General features: G+C 50.3%; 1 protein-coding gene across 2 annotated transcripts; it reads right to left on the bottom strand.

Moving 5' to 3' along the window:
- Positions 1-608: 608 nt before the first annotated feature.
- On the bottom strand, positions 609-24653 carry Lhx6 (LIM homeobox 6). 2 transcript variants are annotated; one of them, XM_034495290.2, is made up of 10 exons: positions 24407-24653; positions 23146-23217; positions 22577-22759; positions 22104-22225; positions 12953-13173; positions 10376-10476; positions 10092-10187; positions 9736-9910; positions 6062-6165; positions 609-2706 (listed from the first exon to the last, which is right to left on the bottom strand). In XM_034495290.2, exons 1-10 carry the CDS (start codon positions 24488-24490, stop codon positions 2686-2688), a joined length of 1179 nt encoding a protein of 392 aa, XP_034351181.1. In that variant the 5' UTR covers positions 24491-24653; the 3' UTR covers positions 609-2685. The 2 variants fall into 2 exon arrangements, with proteins under 2 accessions (XP_034351181.1, XP_034351182.1); XM_034495291.2 differs by lacking the exon at positions 6062-6165.
- Positions 24654-25655: the final 1002 nt, after the last annotated feature.

Consider the following 25655-nt stretch of genomic DNA (forward strand, 5'->3'; position numbering starts at 1 on the left):
AGGAACCAATCAGACAACCACCAGACTACTGTCCAGCATGTGTGTGACTCTAGAACCTGACAAAGCCTCCAGGAGAGTCAGTCTGTGCTAAAGCTGAAGCTGTCATGTTAGATTCTTTTCCCCAGCACATCCCTGTCTCCCTTCTCCCCTGCAGTCCCCCAATACTCTCGCCTTCATACCTAATCTGTACATCTTATTGGACTGGATCCAGCTCACATGCTTTCCCCTTCAGGCCCCCAACATACTAGACGGATGTCTGTTGACAGCACTAGCCAGACAGAGAGCTTCTCTGAGACAGGGCAGGACTGGACTCCGAGTTTGCAGAGCAGCAGAGGACACAGCAGACAGTTGGTGTTCAGAAAGCAGAACAAAGGTCAGCAAGCAGCCTGACTTCCCACAACGTAGTCCATACAACACAGTATCAGAGCAGAAGCCCATCCCTGTGCCTTAGCACAGTGCCTTAGTCCACTGCCTGCGGTACCAGTTTTCTAGGATTATGTCAAGCAGCAGCTCACACCAACGCTAGGGTCCTAAGCCCTTAACTGACTAGAGTTTAGCAGGAGAAAAATGGAATCCCATGGCATTCTGGGTTAAGTGCCGGCACTTCTACTTGCATTAACTTTATTTATTACACAAATAAGACATTTACAAAGCACAACATGAAAGGTATGTAACAAAACAAACATTGGTTTTACAAAAAAAAAGTGCTTACAATTTTTTCCATTTGTGTGTGTTCCCCCCTTTGTGTGTGTGTGTGTGTGTGTGTGTGTGTGTGCACATGTGCATGTGTGTGTGTTTAAATAAATAGCCTTGATGGCCTGTACATTCCCAGGCTGCTCTGGACAGGGTAGTGGAGACATCTGAACTGCAACATGCTACTGCCACGTGATCCACACAAGAAATAGACCCTGGGGAAAGGCTCAAGGCAGAGTGGGTACCAAGTAACCTGGGCTCAGCTGGCCACTTGCCACATGTTTGCAATTGGGGTTTTGATCATTAGGAGCAAAAATCAAAGGAAAGATCTGGGTTCCCCAAAGTCAGGGATCAGGCCAGGTTTCTTTTGCTTGAGTCATAGGGTGACTCTTGCCTGGCACAGGGTGCTAGAATTCTGAACCAAACCACACTCACAGCATTCTGGGAGGTGCTTTCTCTTTGTCCTCAGTCAGTTGCCAATTTTTGGAAGGGAGAGGATGAAAGTTCCCTTCTGAAGTGTCACCCGTGCCTAACCCTCCTCCAGGTCCCACAGCAATAGCACAGTTGGTCTCATCCCAACTTCAAGCATGGGAATTCTGAAACCTTATCCAGACTCCGAGAGATAGAGTGCTGTGATCGATTATCGATGTCTGCCACAGGTGAAGCAGGGACAGCAACTGCATACATACTATGAATTTGCCTTTCCTGTCCTGGAGTCTTCTCAAAACAAGGAGGAAGACTTTGGCTAACACATGCTGCTAGGCAGCCTCTGGTTAGAAGTGCATCAGGCCACCAAGTGGTACTAGAATTACAGGATAAGCTTGGGACAAATGGGCATCCCCTGAAAACATAAACTGGGGACCTGTGTAACCTGAGACCTTCATTTGGAGTTGGCCTCTGCTCTTAGGAGTTGGCTCTGTGCAGTTGGTGGGGGTGGCAGAGGTGCCAGCTGGAATCCTGGGCTTGGCATGTACTCACTGAGGCCGTGAGCACCTCTCTTCCCTCGGGGATGAATCAGAACTAGTATTCTGGCTGCCGTTTCTCTGGGCTCTGTTCCTTGGTCCTCGTGAGTAGTCTCACCCCACCCCTAGAGAAGGCCCTCATCTCAGGACTGAAAAGTAGCCAACAAGGGTCCCTAATGCTAGCCCACCTAAACATTCAGCGGTGTCATCGTGCAGCTCAGATGCCATCCTTTCCATGACTCCTGCTGGGTAATTAGGTGGGGGAAGCCCCCCCCCCCAAGTTTTCCTCTTTTCTCTCCATGAAACTCTCATCACCTCTCCAAGTCCAGTGTACCCAGTCCTTCTCCTCCAAGCCACTGGGGGGTCTTTGGCACCCATCCCTGCCTATCCCTCTGCCTCTTCATCTGGGCAGGGCTCCATCTCTGGCCTGCTGGGCCTCTCAGGGTTGGTCAGTGTCTCTTCTTTTTCTGAGTTAACTTGACATAACCAGACAGATGGAAATGATAAAATTAGAACACAGCTTTCCTTTGGGGACATCCCACAAACACTGTAGAGTTTTCCAGACAAAAGCAGCAGAGTATATAATGTTGGGGGTTGTTGGCTATTCAGAATTCGGAGATGGTTCCAAGGAAGTAGTAAATAAAGACCAATATGGGGGAGAAGAAAACCTGTGAAGTAGGAGGCTGTTGTTGACTGGCGACTGAATTAGCCATTGCTGCTGTGATCAGCTGATGTTAAGCATGACTTCCAGTTGATGAGGAAAGACAGGCTGCTTGTTTTCACGATGATGCCACATTTCAGGGAGCCTGCCTTCCCAGAGTGGGACTCTGCTGCTCCTGGTGGGTTCTGGTTCTCAACAAGAGAGGGAAGACTAGGCCTGGGTTGATGGGGCCACTGGCAGAGGGCAGGATGGCAGCCGGTGAGGGTTATGTGGAGGTGGTGGATCCCTGGCCACAGCTGGATGCTGGATCTCAGCGGCTGAGGGGCAGCTGTGTGGTGCCCATGGACAGATGTGCAAGTGCCGGCAGCGTTAGTACTGAAAAAGGATGACCTGCAAGAGAAGAGCAGTGGAGGTGGCTAAGCTGGTGCCTTCTGCAAAGCAGCAGCCCTGGGGGACCTGCAGACCCAGAGAGTGGTGGGCTCAGAACTTAGACCTGGGCTCCGTTTACGTGCTGTGAAACCTTGGGACAGCTTCACTTCCCTTCCCCGAGCCTGTTTCCTCATGTGTAAATATGGATGGCAAACTCTCCCAGAGCAAGAGCAGCAGCAGAGACCCACCATGCACTTCGCTCTGGACCCCGTGAACATGTGTGGCGTTGTTACCCCGGCACATTGCAACTGTGCTGATTTATTATCCGCCATTTTATTAATCCCTGATTTGCCCAATTCCGAATTGTGCTTTATCATGGATGTCTATGTATACACACACACACACACACACACACACACACATATATATATGGAGAGGTTCAGGCATCCATAGCCTCCATACACAGAGGACCACTGAGAAGATTTTGATGAGCAAAAGCTATTGAGTACCTTCTGTGCACCAGGCACGTGTGTGTTAGGCTCTTCACACACATTGCTTCTCCTTTCAACAGCATCATAGGAGGGCAGTAACTATTATAGCCCCACTTAGCATAGGCAGAAACTGAAGTTGCAAGAAGCTAATTGTACTTGAAGGTCTTAGGGGGAGGAGGCAGCAGATCTGAGACTCTGGGTGGCCTGACTCCAGCAGTTCATACTACATTCCTCACCCAACCCTAGATATAGCTTCCCTCTGGGCCTGAAGGGCACCTGGCCTTGAGCTCTTATTAAATAACTACTTTGGTCAGACCCTTCTCTTCTGAGGGCTGCATTCTTCCCACCTGACGGAGGCCAGCTTAGCCCTGACTTCTAAGACCCTTTTAAGTGGTAAAGCTGTGGGATCCAGGTATATGACCAGGAAGAGTAACAGTTATGTTATTCATAACTGTTATGTTTCTGGAAACATGACAGGTCTGTGGGGCCAAATGCTGCTGCCATGGAGATAGGAAGCTCCACCATGTCCGAGAGATCAGGGCTACCCAGGCCAGCACTAGTCTATATGAGTGGACCAGCCCCATGGGGTCTCTGTCTCCCCATAGGTTTCCCAGGAGGACATGGGAGAAAGCTAATTCCTTCCTCTGCTGTCTGTCCTGCCCCACACTTGTGACACAGAAGACCTTACTCACATGCAGATGTGAGCAGATGTGACTGGCAGAGGTGCTTAGGAGCTGGCAAGCAGGGCCAACAAAAGAGGGTAGTAGGTCATGAGGGAAGGGCACAGACTGTACCACAGAGCTCCTGGCAACAAAGCTGGGGACATAGCCCAGCAAGAGAGCTTCTGGCTCAACAGACAAACCCAGAGGCCAAGAACCCAGAGCCAAAGCTGCCATCACCCAGCCTGACACATTTTTCAGGCTGAAACCAGAGACAACCACAGTTCAGCTTAGCATCTGAGAAAAAAAAGGCTTTCCTCTGAGTCCAACTCTGTGCATTTTCAAAGCTCCCCTGACTCAAACCCTTCACTCCACAGGCTAGGCCTTTTGTGACATGGCCTCTGCCAGTTCCCTCTACCTCCCTGGGCTTCAGCCATACTGGACATCCGGATTCCTTCAAACTCTCTCTCCTCCATGCATTTGTATCAGCTGTTCTTTTGACATGGACATTCTTCTCTTTCCTGCCTCTCCCCTTGAGATTGCCACACCCTTTTCTGAATCTTCCTGATTCTATCTACTCCATCACCCTATAGTGTAACTTCCCAAAACCTGGTCTAAACCACACAGCCCTTGAAGGCAGAGGTTATGTACTCTCCCTCCTCCGGACCAATGTTGGGTCTCAAAGGACAAATGCCCTCCAGCTTCAAGTCAATGATGTGCTAGGATGCAGGTCAGCTCTGCCGTGTTGGCTGTGGCCTGGGTGAGCTGTTGCTCTGAGCCTCAGTTTCTATGGGTTTGAAATGGAGAGCATTATAAGGCCCCTAAGGGAGGCCAAGAAAGATGAGGTCAGAGAGAGTGCTGTATAAACAGCAAAGTGCCACACAAAAACAGCAATGACCAAACCATGCAGACTTCAGATCCCAATACTTGGCACTCCTAGGACAAATAGCACCACCTCTCTGAATTTGTTTCTCTGTCTTTACAATGAAAAGGTCACATCCATACCAAAGTTGGCTGGGGAGTGTCAACCACTGTATGTCAAGTGCCAACCTCAAACTCAGCAATCAGCAGATCTCACTGTGGATTAGCAGCTCAGAGAGTGTCTACCTGGTGCCTGCTCGCCAGATTCTCATGCAGTATTATCGTACTGTCCCACTGGGTTGTCTGGACCCCCAGCCTCCAGCCCTTGTCCCATGGTGCCCACTACCTAGCAAGCTCTGCACACAGCAGGTTTCAGAAAGCAATGGCAGAGAACCTGCCCTGAAGGACCGTTCTCTTCCCTGAGTAGTCCTTCAGAATGACAAGAGCCAGTGTTACTCAGGCTGGCCTCTGTTGCTCCTCATTCCCCCTGGCTTGGGGATCTGTGTCTTCCCAAAATGCCTCTGGGATTCTGAAGTGCACCAAGACTGAGATCTGCTGGAGTAGAGAGCTGCTAAGAGCGATGGCAGCTCGGAACTTCCTGCTTCTCATGTGTTCACCCTACTCAGCTTCACTGGGGACCACCCCCACGTCCCTGCTGCCTGGTAAAATCCAAATTCCCCACACCCACCTAGCATCTTTAGAGCTTCGTTTCTCATCACTGTCCCCTCACCCAGTCTCTGTTTCTCCACATCTGAAATAAAGACTTGTTTGGGAGTGATGGCTTTGTGGTACCTCAGAACTGAAGTGATAAGGCTCGTACCCACTCCTGGGCACACCTAAAGCAGACTCAGCTACTTTCAACTATCATGTAGGCAAGATTAAAGCAAAGCCACAGACTGGGTGCCATTTATGCATCCTTTAGGATATTCAGTATTGATACCTGGAGCAACCACGGATTCACATCCACAGAGAAGGCCCTGCCATTTGACCCTCGGTTACATGTAACCTGCTAGTCCTGGGATCTACTAGCCTTAGACAGTTGCTGCCAGAAGTTCGAGACAGTAACAAATGAAGAAAAGCACATGATATGAGGAAGTAGAATAGTGTGAAATAGAAACCCTCCCCAGAACCTCAAAGCGTAAGTAAATAAGAAGGCCTCACTGCCAAGGGACAGGGAGGACAGGGCTACAAAGAGGGCTTCAGAGAGGTCGGGCACACGAAACATACAAGTAGCTGCTCTGATGACTGCCTTGGGGCCACACTGGGTGCCCGAGTGATCTGCCACTCAGTGGTAGGGAATGCTGCCAGAAACCCATTCCCAGCAGGAAAGCTCTGACCCACCAAACATAGCCAGGCTCCATTTACCTTCTCACCCCGATTGGAGAGCGGCCCATCCATGTCGGCTTTGAGGTGGACAGGGGGTGCGGTGTAAGGCAGTCGGCAGTGCACCTGCCCGCACTGTACCTGACCTGTGGACGAGAGGATGCCTTGGAGCCCATCCCCCAGGCTCCACACAGGATCCCCACCTGTTGCGTACTCTGCGAGCTGAAAGGCTGATCACTAACCCAGAGTTCTGTCTCCGCTGCTTGCTGCCTGGCCTGGATGGCCCTGGGAAAGGTCCAGTTGAGCTGGCTGCAATGCTACACATGGGAAGGGCTTTATCAGGTGCTATGGCCCAGCTCACTGATAAGTGGACACTCCTAAATGAATATGTACGAACCCCCTCCTGCAAACAAGGATGTACCCACCTATTCAGACCCTCATCCTCACATTCTGATGTCCAGAGCATCATCACCAAGACAGTTTACCAACTGCTTCCTAGGATATCCAGTTCTTATGTGTCACCGCCCTGCTCATAACTACAACCCAATAAACAGCCCCTGTCCTCCTGCATTTCATCTTTTCTTGATTAGCCCTAATCACCTGACTTATATATAACTTCATTGCTTATTTAATATTGTCTCTTCATCAGTTAGAATGCAGGCTCTAAGACAGTATGATTTTTTTTTCCCCCAAACCTTTCTGGTTTTCTAGTACTCAGGATGAGGCATGGAATATACAAGGCACTCTTTTTTAATTTAAATGTTGTTTTATGAATATGGGTGCTTGGCCTGCATGTATGCCTGCATGTATCTCTGCATGTATCCCTGCATATATGCCTGTATGTATCTCTGCATGTATGTGTACATGTATGCCTGCATGTTTGTCTGCATTTTTTTTGTCTGTGCACCACTTACATGGCTTGTGCCCATGGAAGAAAGAAGAGGACACTGTATCCCCTAGAACTGAAGCTATAGACAGTTTTGAGCTGCCATGTGGGTTTTGGGCATTGAACCCCTGTTCTCTTAAAGAGCAGCCAGTGCTCTTAATCACTGAGCCGTCTTTCCAAGCCCCTGCAAAGTACTCTATACATATTTGTTGAATGAACTTCTGTATCCTATTTCAACATCCAAAACTGTTGAGGAAAGCTGGGCAGTGGTGGCGCATGCCTTTAATCCCAACACTCACTCCCACAGCAGAGACAGAAAGATCTTTGAGATGGAGGGCAGCCTGGTCTATAGAGCAAGTTTCAGGGCAGCCATGGCTACACAGAGAGACCTTGTCTCGAACAAGCAAATAAACAAACAAAACAACAAAAGCCTCATGAGGAAAGTTCATCGTTGGTTCTGATCCAAATCCCTTGCACTGCAGCCACTTTACCACTCCAGCAGAGCTCTCATCCGCCTGTCTCTTCTCTAGACTCTGTCCTACTTGATCACAGAAAGAGCCTAGACAAGATACTTGCAAGTGATGAGTTGGGACAAGTCACTGTGCCTTTCTGAGACACTGTTCTCTCTTCTGCAGGGTAAGGCAATCGTATTTAATTGAGGATTCTTAACTCCCTGGGTGTTCAAGAAATCTCTGAACAGCTTCAAATTACTCAAATAACTGTCTGCACATTTTTTTAAAAGTCTGGCTCCAAAGGTGTTTTTTTTTTTTTTTTTTAATTATTTGAAATCAGATTCTAAGCACTGAATTTAGTTGACTGCAAAGTGGAAGGGAACCCCCCCCCAGCCCCACCCCTGGGGTCTGTTCCTAGACCCTATACTCAGTTTATATACAGCTTTAATATTTCAGAAAACCCAAAACTCTATGCTGTAGTTAACTGTAAACTGCTGCTTTGTCCTCTAAGTCACACAACAGAGGTGTACTCTGACTCCGGGGGAAGAAGAAAGGAAAGCACAACTCCTGCCCTAGAAGCAAAGAGAGATCTAGGTTTGTCCAACAGAACACATAAACAGACTCCTGATCTGACTCACAACAGAAGACACCTAGACTCAATACCAACCACATACCAAGTATTAGCTGGCTGCCAAGACCCCTGGTAACCAGAGAGTTCCCAGTCTTTGGCACTTTCAGTAAGTATTTAATAGGTTCTATTCAGGCTGAACATTAAGTCATTGTTTAGAAACAAAAGGGGAAAAGCGTCCCTCCTGATGGGCAGAAGGTTCAGAAATGGAACTGCATAGAAAGACAGTTCCAGCTGGCAGCCTGATGCAGCAGACAGGACCCTGCTCCTTGCTCTGCCAACTAAACCCACAGCACATCCCAAAGCAGCTAACCCTTCGCCTGTATGTAGTAAATGGAACCTTTAAGCCAGTTATCTCCGTGATGATCACGATACTACGTTGAGGTGGCTGCTCTTATTGTCTTTGTTTTTATGGAAGAGGAAACGGGATGGTGGTCCAAGAAATTCACCCAAGGTCACCAAGCTACGAAGTGGCAAGGGTGGGATTTGATCCCTGCCAGTTCCACCACAGTTCAAATGTAATCATTAGAGTCCCTGGAACTTACAATGGACCCTTTAGTTTCCTAGTCTATGTAATGTCTAGAGACTCAAATGGCATCACCTCTGGCACAAAGCAGGTGCTCAACAAGCAACAATTGGATCCCCTTTTCATTGGAGCCCAAGATAATTATTTGAACGAGAGAATGTGGATGTGTATGCCCTCCCCCCACACACACTCTTTTGGTCATATCCAGCTTTGAGGAAATGATCCCAAAGGGAAAGAGATTTTGAACTAAACACCTGCTCAGTAGCTGGCTCACTGACTCCTCATTCCTCAGAAATCTAAGCCAAGTCTTCGTTTCATCCAGGTTCCAGCTTCAAGATCATTTCAGCACGGCTCACCCACCACCCCTCTAGTGCTCACAGGCTCTATTGGGGCCATAGCTCAGCAGCACAGCACTTGCTGTCATGCCCATGCAGCTTTCAGGAAGGAGGAAGGCAGATAGACAGACTGAAACAGAGGAATCTGTCTCTCCGTTGGAATGTGAGCGCCAGGAACAGGGCAATTCTGACCCATTTGTTGACTCTTGTATATCTCAGTGCTAAGAACACAGGAGGTACTCAGAATCTGGATGCCCATGTCAATCAATTCCCAACATCCTTTGAGAGGCATTATCACTACTCTAGTTCACAGATGAGGAAACAGATAGGTTCGAGGAGATTTTGTGACTTGTCCAAAGGTCTCACAGCCCTAAGTGGTCATGCAAACCTGGCCTCTACTGCCCCAAATGCACCCATACAAAGATGCCTTCTGAACCAGGGTTTGCCCGCTTTTCAGTTGCCCCCCAGTCTATGTGCTTCAGTAAATTTTCCCCATCCTTCAGAGCTCAGCTTGCTCAGAGGCAGTGCTCCTCGGGCCCCAACATCTCCGGACACACTCGCCCAGCATCTTTCCTGTAGGAATCACTGCAATGAAAACCATACACTCGAGTCTGTCCTAAGCTGTGTTGCCCATCAGAACGTAGACTCCTTGGTCCCTATCCCTCATCCCGCACGCACACACACGCTCACTGGCTGCTTAAAGTTTTACTATTGGTTCCCTCTACCAAGGGCCCCGACTCACTGGGGAAGGGAGAGAAACTGATCCGCTTCACATCTTCATCCATCAGGCTGCCTCCCTGAGGTCCCTGCCCCTCATACGAAACCCAGGAGCAGGCCTCAATGTCCCCTTCCCCGCTGGCCTGGCGACCCCAGAATCCGCATCACTTACTCTCAATGTAGCCGTGCAAGGTGACCATGCGTGCCCGCTCTGGGCTGCTGAACGGAGAATAGTGGATGTCGTCGGACAGGGCGGAGGGGAGGCGGGACGGGGGTGCCCCAGAGGGTGGCACTGGGTGCTGCGGTGTATGCTTTTTATGACGCGCTCGGCAGTTTTGAAACCATACCTGGAACGACAGCCTCTGTACTCTCAGTAATCAAGGAAAAGGGTCAACCCGTGCCGACTGGGGACCTCAGGCCACACTGGAGAGGGGCGGTCAAGTGCACCCGCGACCATCCGCACCACTAGAGCTTCAGCGCTTTCCTGAGGTCCACCCAGACCTGAAGGCTGAGACCCCGGAGCCCCACCTGGATGACCCTACGACTGAGGCCCGTCATGTCCGCTAGCTTCTGCAATGTCTGCGCGTCGGGGTTGTTGTCCTGTGCGAACTGCGCCTGCATAACCTGTGGGGCACAGAAGGACCCTGAGACCTCCGCCCAATCAGAGGCTCAGGGTCCAAGGCCACGCCCCAGGCAGCTTCATCCGGAGTGCGGCCTCCTGCGGGCCCCAGCACAAGGGGCGGAGTCACAAGTCCCACAAACCACGCCCACCCGAGGCCCCGCCCACACGCTTCGGGGCTCGCCCCGGGTACCTGCAATTGCTCTGCAGTGAAGGACGTCCTCGCGCGTTTGGCTGGCTTGGGCTGACTGTCCTGTTCCGAGGGCACTGCCCCCTCCAACGTGAGACCGTTCCCTGGGGGGCGACAGAAGCGGCTGACCACGCGTCCCCATCTCTTCTAGTGGCAGCCTGGAAAGGACGGGGTGGGGGGGAGCTTGTCCCTGGAAGGGTCAGGAGCGAGTGGCTGGGAGTGGGGATCCCAGGGCCCTAGTCCCCGAGCCCAGAGCTTCCTTTCCATACTATCACCCACTTTTTTTTTTTTAAAGAAAAGAAACTAAGGCTCAGAGAGGAAAAAAAGCTCCTGACTGGGAACCCCAAATCCTCTGCCTTGGAACTGGAACTGAGCTGACCCTAACGACTGTTTTAGCTGAGCTGGAGGGAAATCAAGGTGGAGATTTTTAAAAAGGCAAAGGAGGAGGAAAGAGGAGAAAAGGATGGGGAGGAGGAGGAAGAGGAGAAGCAGCAGCAGCAGCAACAACAACAGCACGGGTTGCAGAAGCTATAACCCCACTGTTTGTTTGTTTGTTTATTTATTTTTGAGACAGTGTTTCTCCATGTAGCCCTGGCTGTTCTGGAACTCGCTCTGTAGATAAGGCTGGCCTCACAGAGCTCCACCTGCCTCGGCCTCCTGAGTACTGAGACTAAAGGAACTAAAGACGTGTCAATCACATCGTCAACTTTTGAAGTATTTAAAACAATTACATTTTACTTTCTCCAAAGTATAATTTATTAGCTGGGATATATCTTAGGTGTGGTCTTTCTGTTTTGCAGTACTTTGGCCACTATGATTGTAAACCAGCAACTATATTCCCATTTTAGCAGTTCGTTTTTCTGAATGCAAAAATAATACACTGTTCTTACCAGAAGTTCAAAATCCTGACAAGCACAAAGAAGGAGAAAAGTCACCCATGACTCTACCACTTAGGAATAACCACTGCTTACAATTTGCTCTAATGTTTTAATTAGGGGGGAAAACTATGTAGAACGAAAAAAAAAAAACTACATGTAGAAAGGGAAGAATGGAAATGTAAACAGGGAGATAAAGACATGCAGAATGATTTCAACTTTTTCTTTAACCACGTCTCCTCATTTTTCTATAATGACTGTGCGTGAATACTGTTTTCGTTTAAAAGAAAAGCAATAGCTAATGCCGATGATAGTCAGTGACCTGAAGTTTCCCTGCACAGGCTGTCCTGGGCAAGACCGCGAGGCTAAGGGTGGCCCTGGGTGGTCCAGGAGTGAAAGGAGGCTGTGGTTTACTGATTAACCACGGTGTAGAGGAGCTCTGACTCCCGAGCCCTCCTCTTCTGCTTTCTTGCCAAGCAATACAGGCAACTTCAGCACCAAGTCCCGTTGCTCCCCACTTACAGCTACTGATCTTAGCAGGAGAAAATGATGACCTTGGTGAGGCCGAGGCCAGTAACACACTTTTGGTCCCTTACTAGCCTTGCCGTGATGCCTAGAAACTGAGGTAGGGTGGTACATACTCCCCCCCACCAGAGAAGCTGTGCGATATTAATATTCATTGAAAAGCAGGCAGGATAATGGCTAGTGTGCCTAGTTTTTTTTTAGATGGAAAAATGAAACTAAGAGACAACCACATCCCGGGAGCCTCCAGGCTGTTGAAGGAGTTTCTGAGCATGATATAGTATGGTGTAGTGTGCTATATATTATGATAGGTAAGAAATTGAGCTTCAGAGACACCCCCCCCCCCCAGCAGACCTACTAAATGTAAGCTTTGGCAAGGTGAATTCTGCAGATTACCTCTGTCGATTTTCTAGCTATGAATTTAGGAATACAGCACAAAGCTCCTAAAAAGGCTGTAAGCATTCACACATTCCGTTACAGTATCCATAGATCCTGACAGCAGAACCATGGGAAGGGTTGCTGCCTCTGTCCACAGCTCCGGTCCCCTTTAGGATTCCCTCACCACCTCTTATACATCATTCGGCTTCCCTTCCCTCCACTGCGTGCACCGCATTGAAGACTTTCATCAAGACCCTAGGATAAATATCTTGGGAAAGTAGACGAGACTCAACATTCTAGTCCAACATTTGGATATCATGAGGACGGGAAGAGGCCCAATGAGAAAAAGAAAACCTCGTCTGTTGGCATTGTGTGGTAAAGCCGCCGCGTCTCCAATATTCAGGGACTGGTCCCTTTAACGTTTTTATATTCAGAACCTCTGGTCTAAGATGACCCACCCTTAGCCTCTGGCTTTGTGTGGCCCATAAGGAAGTGGGAAGAATGTGTACTACGTCTTATCCCTTGAACTGTCCAAGCGGCTGGTGGGTGGAATGGGGTTGGGGTTACCCGGCAGGCCAATCAGCATGTAGGCTGCCCCGAGCATCTTACAGGGTTCCGTAGTGACTTAGTGGTCTATGCAAATGATGGAGCCAGAGCGCATGCTCCACGCGTAGCCCCACCCCATGCTGTCTCCAGGTGTTCCAGGGACCTCTCAACCGGTAAAACTGTGCGGAACTCGAACCTAGGTGCTAGGGAACGTGGGAAAAAGACTAGGTGCTGGGTTGGGGGTTGGGAAGTTGGGTACCGTTCTCGGCGGCTCTCTTGAGGTTCTCGATCATGGTGTCGTAATGAATGCGGCAAAGCACCTTCTCCTCAACCAGGCCGAATTCCTCACCGGTGGATAGCTGGCGCTTGCAGGAAAAACAGGCGAAGCAGGCCAGGTGGTAGGCATTGCCGCGCGCGCGCCGCACCCAGTCACTGGCATAGATTTGTCTGCCGCACCGGGCGCACTTGGTTCCAAATCGGCTGCGGGACAAAGGAAATAAGGAAAATAATGTTTAGAACGGGCGTCTTTCGTCTTTCTCCTGCTTTATCGCTCAGGGCACACGTTGCCCAGGATTCACCTGGCACCCACGCCCCCACAATTACCTTAACTTGAATCCGTAACTCCTGTGCATCCAAGTCTCACCAAGATGATGATTAGGAACAAGGTTTTTATAACTTTTTTGCTTTGCTGAGTTTTTCAAATATTCTACAACAACCACTTAATATTTGCATATTTGCTCACTATATTTGAACATATTTGTTCATTTGAATACACCACGGGTGTTTGTTAGGAAAACACAACAGTACTACTAGCAGGGAAAGTTTTGAACATCACCTGCCTTATAAGATTCTAATGCTTCACAGAGTTTATCTCAATTCTCGTTTTGCAGAGGAGGAAATCTGGGAATCCGGGACCTAGAATAAGTCTCACTACATCATACATTCACCGCATCATACATTCAGTGCATCAAGGACAGGGACCCCAGCAGGCCTGACTCCAAAGATGAAGCTGCAGTCCCAGCTTTTCTTAGAATACACGTACACACACTCTTTAGCTTTGTGACCCCCACACAGACAGATCATTGAATCGCTCTGACTTTCTGTTTTCCTTGATTGGAGCTATGAAGATGACAACATCTACTATTTGTTTAGTGTCTATCAGCCAACCAAAGACCCAAGCAGTCCTAAATTCTCCAGCACCCAAGACATCCTAATACCTACTGGAGGAGGAGGAAGAGGAGGACGAGGCTGGATCAAACGTCCCCTGTTCCTTATGCCTGTTTTTCCATTCTGTCAGTCTCTCTGTCTCTTCCCCTTCTTTCTCTCTTTTCTGTAAGGGGCTTTTAAGCAGCTACAGAAGTCCTGAGTCCCTCCAGGAAGCAGCAGAGCCTAGTCTACCTTGTGTACAGGTCAGGCCCTCGGCACTAGGGGAAGGTTGCTCTTGTGAGGCTGACTCACCTGTGACTGTCCTAACCCCTAACCCTGTTTCCTGTAGCACACACTGTTCAGGAAGCAGAGCCACCAATCACCCAGCCCTCCAGCTCGGATACCAGAACCTTCCGCCCATATCCAGCAACGCCTCCAGCTAATGAAGTGAATCTCTGGGATCCACACATCCTCCTCATCTATACTGCTACCCTGCCAGGCCTGGTTCCCATCAGGCTCCTCTCACCGCCCCATATGCCCTGGCCTCCTATTTTACAGTATTGGTTTGTCAATGCGTCACCCACACTGCAATTTGCAGCAAAAAAAAAAAATTTCGCCATGCACATAGAATCTTGTCCCCCTGAGCTCCTTATAGTCTTTGGTGGCACCACACTATTCATAGGGTCTAGTCCAAGGTGCTTTGGGTTTACAAAACCCAACAGACCACATTCTTCTCAGACCCATCGCTTTCCTGTACTCTAGACTTGGTATAGGCTACCAAGCCACAGTGCAGGCCTCTGGAGGCTGTTCCTTCTCTGGACATGTCTTCCCACCATCTCGTGCTGCTCTTTAAATGTCTGGATCTTTGACTTGCCCCTTTCATCCCTGGCATGCTTAGAGATGGGGTAAGTATACAGAAAGGATTTATGTTTCTGTCCCCAGGGTCAGCACCTTTCCACGGGAAAACACATTCCACATTCAGGTGTGGCTAAACAGCCCAGCAAAATTCACTTCAGTTACATTATGGTGTTGTAATTCAAGTAATTGGCTACTGGATAGTGTGTGTGTGTGTATGTACGTATGTATGTATGTATGTATGTATGTATGTATATGAGTGTATTGTGTGAGTATGTATATGTGTGTGAATGTATGTGTATGAATGTGTGTCAGTGTGTGTGAATGTGTGTGTGAGTGTGTGAATGTGTGTGAGTGTGTATATGTGTGTGAATGTGTGTATATGTGTGTGAATATGTATATGTGTGTGTGAATGTGAGTGTATGTATATGTATGTATATATGTGTGAATGTGTGTGTGAATGTGTGTCAGTGTGTGTCAATGTGTGTGTATATGTGTGTAAATGTGTGTGAGTATGTATATGTATGTATATGTGTGTATGAGTATATGTGTGTATATGTGTGTGTGAATATGTGTGTATGTGCGTCAATGTGTGTGAGTGTGGATATGTGTGTGTGAATGTGTGTATTGTGTGAGTATGTATATGTGTGTGTGAATGTGTGTGAGTGTGTGTATATGTGTGTATGTGTGTGTGAATGTGTGTGTATGTATGTATATGTGTGTGAATGTGTGTATATGTATGTATATGTGTGTGAATGTGTATAGTGTTTATATATGTGTGTGAATGTTTGTATATGTGTGTATATATGTGTGTGAATGTGTGTGAATGTGTATATTGTGTTTATATATGTGTGTGAATGTGTGTATATGTGTGTGAATGTGTGTATATGCATGTATATGTGTGTATGTATGTATATATGTGTGTATGTGTGTGTGAATGTGTGTATGTGTATATGTGTGTGTGAATGTGTGTATGTGTGTGAGTGTGTATATGTGTGTGAATGTGTGTGTATGTGAGTGTGTATGTGTGTGTGAATATGTGTGAGTGTATGTGTGTGTGTTGGAATGCAGCACATCAATCAGCTCAGGCTCTCACACAAACTCCACAAGGTCATTCTTTCTTCTCTGGTCCAGGGATCCTCACCAGGCCTCTAGGTTTGTTCACACTGGGCTTCAGCCCTTTGCCTAGTCCAACACCTTCCCCCAACCTAAATAGATTCTTTCCATGACAGTCTTCCAAAAATAGAGGTGAAGCCATTTTGCTACTCCCCCCCCCCCCCCACCACACACACAACCCTGTTGGTGGTAGACCCAATGGAGTCACTTTCTGGCTGCCTGGAGGCTGGCTCTCTGTTGTTTGTAGTTTGGTACTTTGTGGAAACTGAGCAGGCAGCCCTTCCCAGAGCCTCGGCTTCCTATTTCAATACTTAGTTCAATACCCTCCTTGTACCCCATCATCTTTGCTGAGACAGGTAAGATACAGACCCAGAAACTAATTTTTCACACCTGGAGTCAGAGGTTCAAAAATAACAAACTACTCATTCCAGACAACACAGAGTGTGTGGTGGGAGCTGAGGTCGCCTTGAGGTGCTAAAGGACCTAGAACCTGCTTGGGAGCTGGAATGGAGATGAGAACCTGCCACCCCAGTGGGGAACAGTGTTGGCCCACTCCTGGCAGAGATTCTAAAAGGTTCAACTGGGGGATCAAGGAGAAAGGAAGGGCTGACCTTTAGAGCTGCAGCCTTTGGCTTACAACTATGGTTCTCTGCACAGAGAACACTGGATCCCCACACTTGACTCCATGGGATTCCTGGTCTCAGTCTCCGTGGGAATCCCTGGTCTTCCTTCCTGCAAGTCCGACTTTGTTGCCTACACTGGTAAGTCATAGTCCCCCCATCCCCTAGCTCCTAAGCAAGTGCTGCCTAGTAACCAACCACCAGCAACTTTCTCACCCTCTGTGCTGGCTCCACTGCTGCCTTCAGCCCTAAGCTGAAGCGCCACGAATTTGCCCAGTCAATGAAACCATCGAGCTAGATCCCTGGAGAAAAGGTGGTGTGGCGGTGGCTATCATTGCCCGTGTTTGTATGTATTGTGTCCGGAGATACAAAGTGTCCTCGGGACAGGAGACAGGTCGCAGAGAAAAAGCAAAAGGAAGCTACCATCCAGGTCTGACAAGCTGACAAACTCCTGTCCAGACAGGCTGCGAAGAAGTTCGAAGAAGCTCCGGCCGCTCCATTCCGGAAGCAGCGAAAAACAGCACCACGGGAGTAGACAACGAAACTTCAAAAAAGGGATGTATGGGAGATGCGTGGGAATTGCCAAAGGGGTTGGAGGACGATTCTACTGGCCCCCTCACTCATGCTGTGAAATCTGAATTTAGTACGGCGGCCCCACTGGGGTCCCAGCACAACGGAGACAGACGCAACGGGCCTAGGCACTTTGAGGATGGAAAGGTGCCCAGAGACACCGCAAATCCTAGCGACAGTTAAAGGGATACCAATAAGCCCTCTTTCCACACTGAAGAGCAGGAATCCGGATACCGGGTTTTGTAGGAAGAACTGCACCGTTGACCAGGTCAGGCTCACTAAAGATGCTCCCAAGTGTTTGTTGAGTGAAAAGAGCCTCTAAAAATGAGACCTTTGGAATACCCCCGCCCTGCCGCCGCCACTGCCGCCTACTAAATTGCTCCTTTCTACATGGGGAAACGAAGTTCAGGGTGGGGTCTCCTAGACTTAAGACCGAAAGGAACTAGAAGTTCATTTATTTTGGGTTTTAGACACTCAAGACGGACAAGTTATAGATTTCTTGAGGCAAACAAGAAAAACTGGAATCGAAGCTCTTCCCAGTCCCTCCCCCTCTCCTGTCTACACAAAACCCTTAAAAAGAAAAGGGGTGCAGAACCAGCAATTAAGAGGTTAAACAGCAGCCTAAGCCTGCCTGGAGGTCCTGGCCTGAGGCTCCTTCTTTCACAGCCTTCCTCTCCATCCCACTCAACATCTGCCCCCCCCCCAAAAAAAACCCAGCTGATTGCTGCTGGGCCTCTCCACATGGGAGGGGGGAAGAGGTAGCTTCCAGGCTCCCAGCCTCCCTTGGGACTCTAGCTGTAAGGAAAGGAGCTGAAGTCCCGAGACAGAGCTTGGTCTCAAGGTGGAAGGCCAGAGAAGCCTGAAGGGCTTGCACCCCCCACCCCACCCCCTCTGCCCAGTGGTTGTGAGCCAAGCAGGGAACAGGAACTTTAGCTAGTCCCCCACCCCCATCTCTAGAACTCTTTGTGTCCCGTCCCCCACCCCCCACCCCCCATGGCCAAAGAGAAAAGGAACCAGGGTCTTTGGTCTTAGGAAAGTTGCTGGCTACCCACTGCTGAAGAGAAAGGAGAGTCACACATCAGAACTGCATCAGAACATATGTGGCGCGTTCCTTATAAGAATCAGCAAAACTGGATAAGAACAGCAGAGAGAGGTCTTTGTCACTCTATATGCCTTACGACTGCAAATCAACAACAACAGAAAGTGGCAGCCACCACACCGTTTGGCTGTAGATAAAGCACACGGATGCTTGGAGGAAGGACTTGTGGAGTCAGGTAGCTGTGGAGACGAACTGAGCAGTACCACTTATTAACTGAGTGACCTTATCCCTCAGGGTTCAGTTTCCCTTCCTCTAACATGGGGATGCTGACAGTATCATACAGGGTGGATCACACAATTAAATAAGATACAGGATACAACAGATAAAGGGTTTGGTAGTCTCACTCTATGTTCTCATTCTCTGAATGATCCTGGGCTTTTTTTCCCCTAGCACATAGGTCTTCTCTACTACATAATGGGCATAATGCTGTAGGCGGCCAAGGGAGCCTAGAGGGCACCACCAGAGGGCCACAGGGCAACGGCTACAGGTAGGTAGATGAAGGGGCTATAAGAACTGCCCTGGGGTGTGGTTGCTGATGGCAATGGAGAAATGAATGCTCTAAAACACACACACACACACACACACACACACACATAGCCCAAAATATTCTTCAGTTTTTGAGTGGGTGCGTGTGTGTGTGGGGGGGGGGGGGGGGAAATGGTCTCAGTGAAAAAATAGAGATTAAAATGAATTCTACTTCCCTGTTGGTGATTTGATGTTTCTGCCATGACTTGCCAAGAATAGGAGTAGATAGAGGATCAAGCTGAACTCACAGTGGCTGGTGAGTTCTCTGGAGAATGAATTGGAAAAACAGAGGCCAAATGTCCAGAAGCCTGGCCAAGGGTACATAATGGGGGGGGGGGGGACCAAGTGCCTTCCCCACAAGTGCAAGTCAGCCAGGAGCAGCACCAGACTCCCCTACTGCCCCCATGCTTTGAAACTTCCCTCCCTGTTGAACTTGGAGGGTCTTCCTAATCTCTAACTGCTGAACCACCAACCCCCTACCAGTGGAGACTAAAAAAAAAAAAAGATAAAGTTAGGGAAAGGGTAGGGGGAGATAGAATCTGAGATAAAACCCTTCTGTGGGGACAAGGTCAGAGGTTAGAAGCTCTTAGGAGCCCAGAGCCCCTTCCTCAGAGCCCCGACCACTCTCTTCCTCACCAATCTCAAGCCCATTGGAAGATCTTGCCTCCCTTTGGCAGAATACTTCAGTCCACACCCCATCCGACCCTTGACCTCTGTTTCAGGAAACAGAGGCCTGGAGCAGCATAGCTGGCCTTCCCTAAGCCACAGCTCTCGAGCAGGAGCTCTGCCTCCCACACAGCCTTACTCAGCCCTCTCTGGGAAGAGTCTGTGTTGTTGCTCAGGCAGACAGACAATAGTCCTTCCCTGATGCTCTCTCTGAAGGCTTTCTCTTTCCCTTTCTTTGGTTTTATTATTTTTGTTACTGGTGAGTCTGCTAGAGATGACTTATGCCCACCTGAAGACCTGGCAGGGAGAGAAAGGATCAGAAAAATCCACAAAATTCAAAATTCTACTTTCATTTGGGACAAAGTGAGCTTTTTAGTCACTTGTCTTTCTTAACTTAGCACCTGGTTTGTTTTTTGAGATCTCCTGTCATTGGAAAAGGAGAAGGACAGGTGGGTCCAGCTTTCTAGGCTGCCTGTGGAAATGCCATCACAGATTCATGCCTGGTGCCCATCCTGTCAGTTATTGTAATAGTGATAACCGAAGCATTCATGTTCACTACATTTATGAGCCTTTGTGGAGACTGCTCACGCTTGGTAGCGTCCTTGGCATGTCAGAGAGACCATCTTGGGAAAGAAATATCCAGGACAAAGATGCTGTGGCTTGCCCACGGTGATAATTAGTCCACACCAGTGCAGTGGACTGGGGAGTTAGTGGGGCTGTGAATGACGAAATCAAGAGCCTAGTTTTGACTAGTTCTTCAAGGTCTTGTAAAGCATGACACTCAAGGAGTCTCGACCATCCTGGAGATAAATGGAAAGGAATTTGGATGCTGGATAAGGCTGCCTGGGCTTTTGTCATTAGAAAAGCCAAGGTATGGACCTGCCCAGCTTTATCCTTTGGAGGAAGGATACTATCTTGAGCTCCTTGACAGCTGCCACATCCAAAAGGACGCCCCCCCCCCCAAACAGTGTCTCTCAATCCCTAATTGAAGTTAGGCCTAGAGTAGAAGGTGTCTAGAAAACGCCTGTAATATCCATTTTCTGCCTAAAGTAAGCCAAGGAACATCAAAGACAGGAGGAGACCTCATACTCCTGCTTCCACATCACACAAGCATAACCTCCGTTTGTCTGTGTACACTTACAGCACTTGTCAGCCAAAAAATACATCTTCACACCACACCCTTCACCACCTCACAAGAAGGTGGAGGTGGGAGAATGACATTAGCATTGTTTTACACACACACACACACACACACACACACACACACACACTTTCAGCATTCACATGTAAGACCTATACTCTCAACACTTACAACATGAATAGAAACACACGCTTTTTCTCTAAAGGAACATACCCACTGTCCATGTGCCCTGACCCTGCTCCATGACACTTCACTGCCACTGCAGATCCAGACCGTATAGACATACATACATATGAACACAGAGTCCTAGGACCCGAAGGCAGAGCACCTTATCCCTATGACACAAAGAGCCTGCCTCCTAACCACGCTTCTCCTGGTTTTTGCAGTCACACCTTCTACTAACTTATTCCTAGGTTCAGGAGTTCTTTCTAGGGCCCTGGAGGTTTAAAGAGGGTGAGTGAAGGTCACCACACACACATTCCCTGACTCACAGGCTTTCTGGGGCTGAGGTCTTCTCCGAAAGACTGAGTCACGACTTCTCTCCAAGAAGTGTGTGTGTGTGTGTGTGTGTGTGTGTGTGTCTAGAAATGTATACCACAGGGTAACTTTCTCTACTTCCGGAGAAATCATTTAGAAGAAGGCGTTGTGTCAAGCTCTGAAGAACCAATTCTACATCATTCTCCAGCAGACTCTCGGCTTCCCGCCTAGATCTGGCAGATCCTTCACGGATGCCCCGAGGCACTTCCTTGACCTAGACCCCATGACCTGGTTAGCAGACGCCTGGTGCATGGCTAGAAGCTGGGCCCCTGCAAGACATTGAACGGCTAGGGCCAGGCAGAACCATGAAACCAGGTAAAATAGTCTGTGAGCTACGGAGAACACGATTTACGAACCGCGGCGCAGAGTGTAGCCCAGTGGAATGCAACACGACTCTCGGAGAGCTGGTCCTGAAGGCCCAAAGTTAGAACCCAGACTTAGGCGGGGCTGAAGCCTGGGCAGAAACGGTGGCCCACCAGTGGCGGGAACGGGAGCCTGGGACCAAGGCATGACCCCAGATTTAAACAGCGACCACAGCATGAGTCGAGGCGAAGGCAGAGATCGATGTAGGTGCTTAGGACTAAGCGCTAGGGGTCTGAGCTAGGGCCAGAGTCAGATGTGGCGTTGGCGCTTGGGGCTGGAGAAGATCTGAGACCAGAATTGAAAGCAGAGCAAAGCTAGGAGAGTCCTGAACCTAGTTTAGGATCCTCCCAGGACAGGCTGCGGCACAACTGAAGTTCAAGTTGGAACCAGAGCTGAGCTCACTAGAGATGCAACTAGGCTACTAGGATCCAAATGATCCGGGCCAGAGCCTCAGACATCAAAGCTCAACAGATCACAACTGGTGCCTGGGGCTCGAAAAGACGAGAGATGGAACCAGACCTGTGGCCAGGGCCTGTCAGACCGCAGGAACCCGAGGCAGATCGCCCGCCAGAACTCAGGCTGCCACTGGCGCTCCCTTCAGTGTAAGACGTGCAGAGTAGGAGGGCCGGGCCGGTGCGCTGAGCCGCGTCGTGCACTCGGAACGGCAGGGCTCAGGAGCTGGAGACCACAGGCCACACAAGTGGCCTAGGCAGGCACGCGCGTGCAAGGCCTTCGTGTCCCAGCGTTTGCTGGCCCGACGGCGGCAGCCTACCTGAAGTAGTCCATCTTGCAGTAGATTTCCTTGTTCTTGATGTAGCAGCTGTTCTGCTGCCTCAGCGATGTGCGACACACGGAGCACTCGAGGCACCGCACGTGCCAGATGAGATTGTTGACCTGGGGAGGGGGCGGAGGTGGGGGTCGGCTCGGCGCGGGCCTCTTTCACGCCCGCCCCCCAGCCTCATTTGCAGAGAGAGAGAGAAAGAGACACGCTGAAGCTCAGAAGGGCGTATGGCTTCCCTACTTTTCCTCTATAATACAGAGGCTCAAGGAAATTGAGACAGACTTCCATTCTCTTGTTGGAACCGGGGCAAAAGGAGACCTCCCACACTTGCCCAAAGCTGCGCGATCGGTCAGCGGTTGAAGTGGGAGGCCGACTAAAATGGCAAGGTCATGGCTTCTCTCCAGCCCTTGGAGGAGCTACAACCCACACCCGTGGACATGCAGGCAACACCTACCCTGACTCACCTTGAGCAGATACCGGTCCAGGATCTCGAGACCGCAACTGGAGCAGATATTCTTGCCGGCAGACGGCACGGAAGAGGCGGCAGAGGGCGGCGAGCAGACAGACGGTGTGCTGGGCGTACATGGGGAGGCTCTACCTTCGTCCTTGTCCAAAGCGCCAGCCAAGGCCTCGGCGTCTGACTGAGCCTGAAATGGGAGAGAGGAACAGCGAAGCGCTTAGCCGGGTACTCAGAGTTGCTGCCGTAAAGACAAATCTGGTTCCCTTGCGCACCGACTGACACTGACAACGAAATGTGCCAGGGATGTCGCGCCCTAGGCTGGAGTATAAGAATGAAAGGACCTATTGGGGAAGAAGGGACGGCCCCCAACTTTTAACACAGCTCATCCTGGGTGCAGGAAGTAGCCAAAGCTCACATTCCAGGCCAGAAAAACCAAGGCTGAGCGAGAGGCGGCTCCTATCGGCAGTTTTCCAGCGCAGGGGTAGAGGTTGGTAGCCGGAAGGCTGAGCCAGAAGCCTTGGCCTGTGCTTGTTGGGGGGACTCGAGGCCGAAAGCAGGGCCGAAAGGACTCACCATGGCAGGCGGCGCGGTCCCTTCAAGACAGCGGGTGGTCGCTTTGCAGCCGGACCCTGGCTGGGCCATCACCTGGGGGAGGGGGAGGGAATGCAGGCGACGGCGGCTGCTGAACTGGCTCGGAGCTGTCAGAGCCCAGCGCCTCCCCTCGCCTGTTATATAAACCGGCGCTGAACAATGAGTCCTAACTTTGTAGTGGGCATTTAAAGCCCTTCCCCACAAAAGCGGTGTCTCTCTAATGAAGCAATTTGAATTTGGATTGGGTTTTTTTCCCTCTCTCTCCCCCTCTCCCTGCACTTAACCCGTGGCTCTTGAAGTAATCGCTTAGTTCCTTTGCAATCCAAGCCTCTGAGGGGGAAAAAAAAACACGCGCACACACACAAACTACCTGCAATTAGAAATTGTCGTGAATGCCCAAGATAAGAGGTAGCCAGAGTGTCAATTCCAACTGTCAATCAGTGAGATCCATCAGGCCGCCCAAAGAATTGCAAATTTGATTTTTTAATGGTAGTAATTAAAAATCGAATTTTTTCTCCCTCCACCCCCTCCCTTCTCCTACTCTCGGTACAAAATGCAAAAAGGAGAAAAGAGAGAAAGAAAGAAAATAAAAAGGAGATGGGGGTGGTGGTGGTGGTGGTGGTGGTGGCGGTGGTGGTGGTGGTTGTGGTGGTGGTGGTAGAGAAAATAAAACCCAGAGCGCTGGGAGCATCCGCCCGCCCGCTCGACGCGCGCCGGGAAATTGAAGCGGGGATATTGACACCGATTCAAACGCCTTTGGAGGGCCAGTCCAAGGGAAGCCCCAAGCCAAAGAGGGCGAGATCGGCGAGTGAAATGAGGCCAAAAAGAGAAAAGAGAGGCCTCTTGGAGGAGGAAAGAGAACCCTCCAGACTCTTGGAGCGCCCGGGACCGGCCCCTCATCGAGATCCTCAGCGTTGCGCCGACACAACCTCTGGCGCATCGGCGCTATCAGCGCCTATTCAGACGGACAATACTGGCCTCGCCTCCTCTTGATTCGCCTATGTCTTTGCTAAATCGCTTTTTGAGAAATTCCTCCAACATTTGCATAATGTGTTCCCGCTTTCCGCGACCCCCACCCCCGCCTGCCCGCTCGCGCGCTCACACACTTGCAGACACACTCTGCGGGGCTCACTCAGCACCCCTCCTCCCTGCTGCCGCCAGCCACCGGGCCGGGCCCGGTTGAATCCTAACTCCCGCTGGCCCCGGGATCCCGGGACGCTCACCCACTCGCCTGTTTGCTCACCTGGTCGGTGGTGGGGCCGCCCTCCGCCGGCAACCGGCAGCCTTCGGGCAGCGCCGGGGCGGCGCTCTCATGCTTCCAGTACATGGGCCCGGGAGCGGAGGGTTCGGTGGGCGCGCAGCGCGAAGAGCAGCGCGGAGTGGGGCCTCGGGCGTCCTGGGGGCAGAGGCTGCTACGAGCGCTGGAGAACCGAGGCTCCGGCCTCTCCGCCCCGGGCCCAGCCCCAGCCCCAGCCCCCTGCCCCCGGCCTGAGCGCAGTTCTGGCTTCCCTGGCTGCCGGCACCACTGCCCCTGAAGAAGGTCCCGACAAACTTGGAGAGGTCCCTGCAGCTGCCTCTGCGGCTGCTGCCTCCTCCTCCTCTTCCTCCTCCTCTTCCTCCTCCTCCTCTTTCTCCTCGTCGTCCTCCTCCCCTTCCAGCTGCGGCGACGACCGCCCTGCCGCTGGAGCCCCGCTCCGTTCAAGATGAGTCATGCGTGACCAATCCCCTCCCCGCTAAGAAGAGTGAGACACTCCAAAGGAGGCAGAGACTCAGAGACATACACACACACACAGAGAGACACACTGAAACTAGGCGCTACAGGGAGACTCTTGGAACACGCTAACATACAAAGACATTGGCGGACACACATCCTCACAACTCCCACTGCCGCCCCTCCCTCAAGGGCACCCACCGCCCTCACACAACGGTTATTAAGTGCGAGAGGAATCCGTGGTCAGCCCATCGACAGGGCTGGATTTCACATGAAGCCGCATTCTGTTGATGCAGTGCTGAGCCTGGTATATTCGTGTACATATGGTCACAAATGGTAACCTGCTCACACCAATCCCCCAGGTCCCGGACATCGACACACCCCTCAAACTCCTGAAAAACCGACCCTGCTTCATGACAACCAGAGCTTACACCAGCTTCTCTAAAGGCTGAATAGGATTGGGGTCAGGGCAGACTGTGCTAGTGGCAGTGAAAGGGTAGGTCCCCTGGCTTCTTTTGGAATGAATTGCTTGGGACATTCACCTCCACTTCAAGATTTACCTAGTTACACTTTCTACCTTCTATAGGGCTCCAAGGATAGTAAGAGTTAGGGAAAGCGGAAGACCCAGACATTAGAATTCAGGCACAACCCTCAAACACAGAACCCTCAAACTCAAAGGTCTGACACTGACAAACACTATAGCCTCAGCCTTCTTCCTCACATACAAACTATGCCAGAGAAATGTGTTGATGTTCGTCCTCTTCTAAAACACTGTGCACAC

The sequence above is a fragment of the Arvicanthis niloticus genome, chromosome 2, assembly GCF_011762505.2.
Source record: "Arvicanthis niloticus isolate mArvNil1 chromosome 2, mArvNil1.pat.X, whole genome shotgun sequence".
NCBI classification, from domain to species: domain Eukaryota; kingdom Metazoa; phylum Chordata; class Mammalia; order Rodentia; family Muridae; genus Arvicanthis; species Arvicanthis niloticus.